This window comes from Heterodontus francisci, chromosome 49 (genome assembly GCF_036365525.1).
Source record: "Heterodontus francisci isolate sHetFra1 chromosome 49, sHetFra1.hap1, whole genome shotgun sequence".
In the NCBI taxonomy this organism is placed as follows: domain Eukaryota; kingdom Metazoa; phylum Chordata; class Chondrichthyes; order Heterodontiformes; family Heterodontidae; genus Heterodontus; species Heterodontus francisci.
In genome coordinates, this window is record NC_090419.1 from 5,482,992 (window position 1) to 5,491,910 (window position 8,919).

At 46.7% G+C, this 8,919-nt stretch overlaps 1 protein-coding gene across 1 annotated transcript; it reads right to left on the minus strand.

Annotated features, from left to right (window-relative positions):
• Positions 1-219: 219 nt before the first annotated feature.
• Positions 220-8,503, minus strand: LOC137358354 (probable G-protein coupled receptor 142). The gene is made up of 3 exons (XM_068024296.1): positions 8,157-8,503; positions 7,717-8,050; positions 220-276 (listed from the first exon to the last, which is right to left on the minus strand). Exons 1-3 carry the CDS (start codon positions 8,501-8,503, stop codon positions 220-222), a joined length of 738 nt encoding a protein of 245 aa, XP_067880397.1.
• Positions 8,504-8,919: the final 416 nt, after the last annotated feature.

Sequence of the window (8,919 nt, forward strand, 5' to 3'; positions counted from 1 at the left end):
TGTGGGTTTTCGCTGGGTGCTCCGGTTTCCTCCCACAGCCAAAAGACTTGCAGGTGATAGGTTAATTGGCCATTGTAAATTGCCCCAAGTGTAGGTAGGTCGCAGGGAATATTGAATTACTGTAGGATTAGTATAAATGGGTGGTTGTTGGTCAGCACAGACTCGGTAGGCCGAAGGGCCTGTTTCAGTGCTGTGTCTCAAAATAAAAAGATGAGAGCTTTAACGCAACAGAGGGCTGCTTGGTAGGGAGATGGGCGTGGATTTGTTTGCATACAACTGAGAGGGGAAAAGGGATATCATTATAAGGTCTCATCCTAAACAGCATCTTAACACTGCTGCACTCCCTCATTACCTCCCCTCCGACACGGCAGCACTCCATCAATACTGACTCTGACCGTGCAGCACTCCCTTTGTACTAAGCTTCAGACAGTGCAGCGTTTCTTCAGTACTTACAGTCTGACAACGCAGTGCTCCCACATTCGTTCCCTTCTGACACAGCATCACTTGCTTGTTGCACCTCCATCAGTGCTAGTCTCCCTTAATGTGGCACTCCCTCAGTACTGACCCTCCAGCAGTGCCACATTCACTGAATACTGACTTCCGACAGCACATTCCCTCAGTACTGATCATCGGACAGTGCAGCATTCCCACAGTACTGGTACTCTCAGTAAATCTGAAAAGGGGGAGCTTTGTTCACAAGACTTTGCAAGTAGTGGGATGGGTTGAGAGTGCTGATCAAAAATGCCGACTGGATCCGAAGATTAATAAATAGAGGTCTTCTTTTGGGCCTCCTTATCTCGAGAGACAATGGATACGCGCCTGGAGGTGGTCAGTGGTTTGTGAAGCAGCGCCTGGAGTGGCTATAAAGGCCAATTCTGGAGTGACAGGCTCTTCCACAGGTGCTGCAGAGAAATTTGTTTGTCGGGGCTGTTGCACAGTTGGCTCTCCCCTTGCGCCTCTGTCTTTTTTCCTGCCAAATACTAAGTCTCTTCGAATCGCCACAATTTAGCCCTGTCTTTATGGCTGTCCGCCAGCTCTGGCAGATGCTGGCAACTGACTCCCACGACTTGTGATCAATGTCACACGATTTCATGTCGCGTCTGCAGACGTCTTTATAGCGGAGACATGGACGGCCGGTGGGTCTGATACCAGTGGCGAGCTCGCTGTACAAGTCTTTGGGGTTCCTGCCATCTTCCATGCGGCTCACATGGCCAAGCCATCTCAAGCGCCGCTGACTCAGTAGTGTGAATAAGCTGGGGGCGTTGGCCGCTTCAAGGACTTCTGTGTTGGAGATATAGTCCTGCCACCTGATGCCAAGTATTCTCCGGAGGCAGCGAAGATGGAATGAATTGAGACGTCGCTCTTGGCTGGCATACGTTGTCCAGGCCTCGCTGCCGTAGAGCAAGGTACTGAGGACACAGGCCTGATACACTCAGACTTTTGTGTTCCGTGTCAGTGCGCCATTTTCCCACACTCTCTTGGCCAGTCTGGACATAGCAGTGGAAGCCTTACCCATGCGCTTGTTGATTTCTGCATCCAGAGACAGGTTACTGGTGATAGTTGAGCCTAGGTAGGTGAACTCTTGAACCACTTCCAGAGCATGGTCGCCAATATTGATGGATGGAGCATTTCTGACGTCCTGCCCCATGATGTTCGTTTTCTTGAGGCTGATGGTTAGGCCAAATTCATTGCAGGCAGCCGCAAACCTGTCGATGAGACTCTGCAGGCACTCTTCAGTGTGAGATGTTAAAGCAGCATCGTCAGCAAAGAGGAGTTCTCTGATGAGGACTTTCCGTACTTTGGACTTCGCTCTTAGACGGGCAAGGTTGAACAACCTGCCCCCTGATCTTGTGTGGAGGAAAATTCCTTCTTCAGAGGATTTGAATGCATGTGAAAGCAGCAGGGAGAAGAAAATCCCAAAAAGTGTGGGTGTGAGAACACAGCCCTGTTTCACACCACTCAGGATAGGAAAGGGCTCTGATGAGGAGCCACCATGTTGAATTGTGCCTTTCATATTGTCATGGAATGAGGTGATGATACTTAGTAGCTTTGGTGGACATCCGATCTTTTCCAGTAGTCTGAAGAGACCACGTCTGCTGACGAGGTAAAAGGCTTTGGTGAGATCGATGAAAGCAATGTAGAGGGGCATCTGTTGTTCACGGCATTTCTCCTGTATCTGACGAAGGGAGAACAGCATGTCAATGGTCGATCTCTCTGCACGAAAGCCACACTGTGCCTCAGGGTAGACGCGCTCGGCCAGCTTCTGGAGCCTGTTCAGAGCGACTCGAGCAAAGACTTTCCCCACTATGCTGAGCAGGGAGATTCCACGGTAGTTGTTGCAGTCACCGCGGTCACCTCTGTTTTTATAGAGGGTGATGATATTGGCATCGCGCATGTCCTGGGGTACTGCTCCCTCGTCCCAGCACAGGCATAGCAGTTCATGTAGTGCTGTGAGTATAGCAGGCTTGGCACTCTTGATTATTTCAGGGGTAATGCTGTTCTTCCCAGGGGATTTTCCGCTGGCTAGAGAATCAATGGCAGCACTGAGTTCCGATTCGGTTGGCTGTTTGTCCAGCTCATCCATGACTGGTAGTGGCTGGGCTGCATTGAGGGCAGTCTCAGTGACAGCATTCTCCCTGGAGTACAGTTCTAGGTAGTGCTCAACCCAGCAGTCCGTCTGTTTGCGTTGGTCAGTGATTATGTCCCCGATTTAGATTTGAGGGGGGCGATCTTCTTGATGGTTGGCCCAAGAGCTCTCTTCATGCCATCATACATTCCTCTGATGTTTCCAGTGTCTGAGGCCAGCTGAATATGACTGCATAGGTGTTGCCAGTAGTCGTTTGCGCAACGCCTAGCTGTTCTTTGTGCAGTACTTCTGGCTGCTTTAAGTGCTGCGGATGTTAAATCGCTGGGGGCTTTCTTGTAGTTCAACAGTGCAATGCGCTTAGCGGCTATGACAGGTTCCAGCTCTTCATTATGAGATTGAAACCAGTCTGCTTTTCTCTTTGCACTTTTGCTGTAGGTGGTCAAAGCTGACTCATAGATGGCGTCTCTGATGTGGGCCCACTTGGTCTCAGCATCCCCTGTGGGAGTGTTTTGAAGGGCTGTTACAAGTGAATTTAGAAATTTTTGTAACAGCTGTGGGTGAGAAATTCTGCTCGTGTTGATGCGCGGATGGCCCTTCTGCTTGGAATGATGCAACTTCTTTGGTCTGAGTCTAACCTTGCTGCACACCAGGGAGTGGTCGGTGTGACAGTCCGCACTGTGGAAGCTGCGTGTGATTTGAACACTGTTTAAGGCTCGCCTTGTGACAATGAGGTCTAGCTGGTGCCAACGACGCGATCTTGGGTGCCTCCATGAAACCTGGTGACAGGGTTTAGTGTGAAAGAACGAGTTGGTGATGAAGAGGTTATGATAGGTACACAACTCAAGCAGTCTCTGCCCATTCTCATTCATCCTTCCAACGCCATAGCGCCCAAGGCCGGAGGGCCATGAGTCATGGTCGGCACCAACCCTGGCATTAAAGTCCCCCAGCAGGAATAGGTGTCTCATGATTTTGTACACCTCAATCAGGTCCCCCCTCAACCTCCGTCTTTCTACTGAAAATGATCCAAATCTACTCAACCTCACTTCATAGCTAGCGCCCTCCATACCAGGCAACATCCTGGTGAACCTCCTCTGCACCCTCTCCAAAGCATCCACATCCTTTTGGTAATGTGGCGACCAGACATTGAAAGGGAAAACGTTTTAGATTTTTTAGCGGGCTTAAAAGTGGTTAAATCCCAAGGCCAAGATGAGACGTATCCCAGGCTGTTATGTGAGGCAAGGGATGTGATAACAGGGGCTGTAACACAAATTTTCAGATCCTCTCTGGCCACAGGAGAGGTGTCAGAGACCTGGAGGACAGCGAATGCGGTATCAGTATTCAAGAAGGGTAGCTGGGATAAAGCAGGGATAAAGCAGGTAATTACAGGCTGGTGAGTCTAACATTAGTGGTTGGGAAAATACTTGGAAAATATTCTGAGGGACAGGCTTAATCTCGATTTGGAGAGGCAGGGAATAATTAGGAATAGTTAGCACGGCTTTGTCAGGGGAGATAGAGTCTAACTAACGTGATTTAATTTTTTCTGGAGGTGACTACATGTGTAGATGAGGGTAAAGCAGTTGATGTAGTCTACATGGACTTCAGGGAGGCTTTTTATAAGGTCCCGCATGGGAGATTGGTGAAGAAGGTAAGAGCACATGGGATCCAGGGCAATTTGACTTGGTGGCAGGAAACAGAGGGTAATGGTCGAGGGTTGTTTTTGCAAGTGGAAGCCTGTGACCAGTGGTGTACCACAGGGATCGGTGCTGGGACCCTTGCTGTTTGTAGTGTACATTAATGATTTAGACGTGAATATAAGAGGTAGGATAAGTAAGCTCGCAGATGACACGAAAATGGTTGGTGCTGTAAATAATGAGGGGGAAAGATTACATGACGATATAGATGGGCTGGTAAAATGGGCGGAGCTGTGGCAAATGGAATTTAATTCTGAGAAGTGTGAGGTGATGCATTTGGTGATGACTAACGAGGCAAGGGAATATACAATGGATGGTAGGACCCTAGGAAGTACAGAAGGTCGGAGGGACGTTGGTATACTTGTCCATAGATCACTGAAGGCAGCAGCACAGGTAGATACGGTGGTTATGAAGGCATATAGGATACTTGCCTTCATTATCCGAGGCATAGAATATAAGAGCAGGGAGGTTATGATGGAGCTATATAAAACGCTAGTTAGGCCACAGTTGGATTACTGTGTACAGTTCTGGGCACCACATTATAGGAAGGATGTGATTGAACTGGAAAGGATGCAGAGGAGATTCACCAGGATGTTGCCTCAGCTGGAGCATTTCATCTATGAAGAGAGACTGAAAAGGCTAGTGTTGTTTTCCTTAGAACAGAGAATGATCAGGGTGGACATGGTTGAGGTATACAAAATTATGAGGGGCATTGATAGGTTAAATTGGAAGATACTTTTTTCTTAGCGGAGGAGTCAATAACCAGGGGGCATACATTTAAGGTAAGTGGAAGGAGGCTTAGAGGGGATTTGAGGAAATATTTTTTTCACTCAGAGGATGGTTAGAATCTGGAAGACACTGCCTGAAGTGGTGGTAGAGGCAGGAACCCTCACAATATTTAAGAAGTATTTAGATCAGCACTTGAAACTGCATAGCGTACAAGGCTGCGGGCCAAATGCTCGAAAATGGGGCTAGAATAGTTAGGTGCTTGATGGCCGGCACAGTGTGGGCCGAAGGGCCTGTTTCTGTGCTGTGTAACTCGATGACTCTATGACTCTATGAGCCCCTATAACCCTCTATATATTTGGAACCTCCTGCAGTACGTACAACTATCCCTATCTATGTAACCAACTGCAACACCTATAACCCTTCATATCTCTGTAACCCCCTCCATATCCTACAACCCTCTCTATCTATGTAACCCACTGCAGCCCAGACAAACCTCTGTACCACTGCAAACTCCTCCAACTCCTGCAACCCTCCGACTCTACGGGACCTCCTCCAGCTCATACACCACTCTATATCTCTCTAAACCCATCCAGTCCCTATAGCCCTCCATATATAGGTAGCCTCCTGCAGACCTTACAACCCTCCCTATTTATGTAACCGTCCTGCAGCCGCTACAACTTTCCATATCTCTGTAACCTCCTCCAGCCCGTGTAACACTCCATATATATGTAACCAGCTCCAGGTCCTACAAACCTCCCTATCTATGTAAACCCCCTGCAGCCCCTACAGCTATCAATATCTCTGTAACATCCTCCAGCCTCTTTCACCCTTTATATATTGTTACGACCAATGGTTCCGGTACAAGTGCCCCTGTCTAAATATATGATTCTGATTGTGTTGGGAGAAACGCACTGTAAATTCAGTCCCGTCCCTCCACAGATCGCCTAACATATCATTTTAATGCTTCCAAATTAAAGAAAGACCCTACCAAATTGTACCATCTGTTCACCCCCCAATGAAGCTAACCAAAGCAAGTGCCTTTAAATCAACAAAATAAGAGTTCAATAAGAAAAAAAAAATTCTTAAACATTACTAAGATATAAAAATTTTAAATAGATAACTTTGCTGTCCAATGTTCCTTGAAGTCCTCACAGACGTCGGATGGGGACAAAATAGATTCTTCAACAGTAGAACAGTCCGTCCTCTAATTCCAGCAGTAAGTGATGTTTTCCTTCTCCAGCCATGACCACAGTAGGTCAACAACTCATAACCACTTTCAATAGAATTAATCTAGTTTTAGAGTTTTTGAGTCATAAAAGTCTAGCTTCACTTCCTTCTGTTTAAATTATCAGAGATATATGTTTACGCCTGATTTTTTTAAATTTTGAAAGATAATGATAAATAAACAGGCTAAATTCTCTTCCTTCAATTTAAAATGGGCTGATATTTTTTCAGGTGCTAACACATAGATGAGTGTCTGTTTCCTCTGTTCGAATAGTCTGTTTGCACGATAAGACAGTTCAAAATTAAATTGTAACAAATGTGTCTCTCGATGCTCAGTCCGAGCGGCTGTCTCCAAGGTCACGAGAATGCACCTCTTTGGTAACTCCTGAGTCCTGCTTGTTCTTAAAGCAGTATTTTTCCTTGACTGTCTTAAAGACACACCACATGTTTCCCAGGGAAAGAAAAGACAGGATCATGATAGTCTACGTAACTCGATGAAGCCACTACAACCGTACATATCACTGTAACCTCTTTCCCTTCAACTCTCCATATCACTGTAACCTCCTGCAGCTCCTACAACCCTCCCTATCTATGAAACCTCCTCCAGCCTCCACAACCTCCACATCTCTGTAAACTCCTGCAGCCTGTACAACCCTTCATATATATGTAACATCCTGCAGACCCTACAGTTATTCATACCCATGTAACCTCCTCCAGCTCCTACAATCCTTCTTATCTCTAATCTACTCCAGCACAGACTGCCCTCTCTATCTCTGTAACCTCCTTCAGCCCCAGCACCCACCCTATATCTGTAAACACCAACAGCCCCTACAACCCACTGAGACCTCTGTGTTCTTCTAATTCATGTGGCTTGCGAACCACAAACGACCACCATCTTACTCAGTGAGAGAGAGAGACAGAGAGACAGAGTTGGCAGTGACCAAGTTGTGGGAATTTAAGGGAGATGGACTAAATAATATCTTTCGAAAATTAAAACAAGTAATAAAAATCAACTGGCAATTGTAGATTTCCAGCATCTGCAGCATTTTGATTTTGTAAGAATAACTTTTGTTTTCAGCCATTGACCCAGTTGGGGTGCTGGAGAGACAGTAGCTGCTGATTCCACGTCGGGACGCTCTGACTCTCCTCCTGTCCCCTTTCTCTCCGCTCCTCCAAAGGTCCCCTCATTGCCTCTGCGATACAGCCTTTAGACATGTGTGACGCCCTTGCCCCCGCTATTGTATTTCTGGTCATCTGGCTGTGGGTCACCTCTTGTCCACTGCTCCGATGCAGGTGGCGTGTGTGATCACACCCCACCGACCCACCCCACCTGCCCCCGGCTGCCAAGGTATTTCAGATCATCCAGCTGTCGGTTACCTCTTGCACATCAGGGATGAATATTAGATTCATGGGCTGCAAACACTGGGACTTGCTTCTGGAATGCAGTCATTTTTGTTTATCGGTTAATTGAATAATTGATCTAACCGGATATTTCACCGCACTCTTGACCTGCTCTCTGAACTTGGACTGAGTCGCCCCATAAATAAATGTGTTTGTGCAGCAACTTAAATTCATCATCATCAATCCGACTTGTCGAAATATATATTCCGAATCACTGTAATCCCTGTGATCCGTTCCTGATATGGTATAATATAAGAATTCTATAACAAATACCAACCACAGAAGTATGAAGCTGCCAGATATGGTGAAGAGTAAAATCACAGACTTCCTTCTGCTCTCCATCTCTGGGTCACTGCAATTCTCTCCCTTTCTATGACCCTTCAGTCCCTTGCGAACTCGACTGGCCACCAAAATGTGTCTGACAGTTAAAGCATTGAGCAACAGAATTAAAGCGATTGGGAGCAATGGGTTTAAAAACTTATCAAACCATTCAAACCCCAACCATCCGGGATCAGTATAATAGCTTGGCTTTCGAGAACCATGGTACTTTGCCGATGATCTCTGCAGGTTCATATGCAAAGTAAAATGGGACGTTTTTTAAGCAGAGCAGAATGCCGGTTGTTGCTAGAACAACAACTGCAGTTTTCTCAGTGCAATATTTTGTTTTCAGCTTCTGGCAACAAATGGCCACAAATCGATCAAAGGTGAAAGTGACGGTGAACCAGACAGAACAATCTGTGGCTGCATGAATCAGGACAATGATAACACTACACACAGGCGTGATGTAAATTAAAACTTCAGGGAAATAATAATAGTTGATCCTGAACAGTATGACCTCAGTGATAATGACCAGTAGATCCGCCATTGCCATGGCCACCAGGTAGCGAGTGGTGCAGGTAGAGAGGCCGCACTTTCCCCGGGCCAGGATCACAATCGCCAGTAAATTAACTGTAAGAGAGAGAATGGAAAAGAGACTGGAAGTAACTGAACAAATGCTCGAATTGTTTAACCCAGACAATAAGGAGAGACAGAGCCCACGCTCCAGGATAGTAGCAAAATGCTACAGAAGTTGGAAATGTATTTTTTATTTAGTGATACAGCACTGAAACAGGCCCTTCGGCCCACCGAGTCTGTGCTGACCATCAACCACCCATTGATACTAATCCCATATTCCTCCCACATTCCCACCTTCCCCCTACCTATACTAGGGGCAATTGATAATGGCCAATTTACCTACCAACCTGCAAGTCTTTGGCTGTGGGAGGAAACCGGAGCACCCGGAGAAAA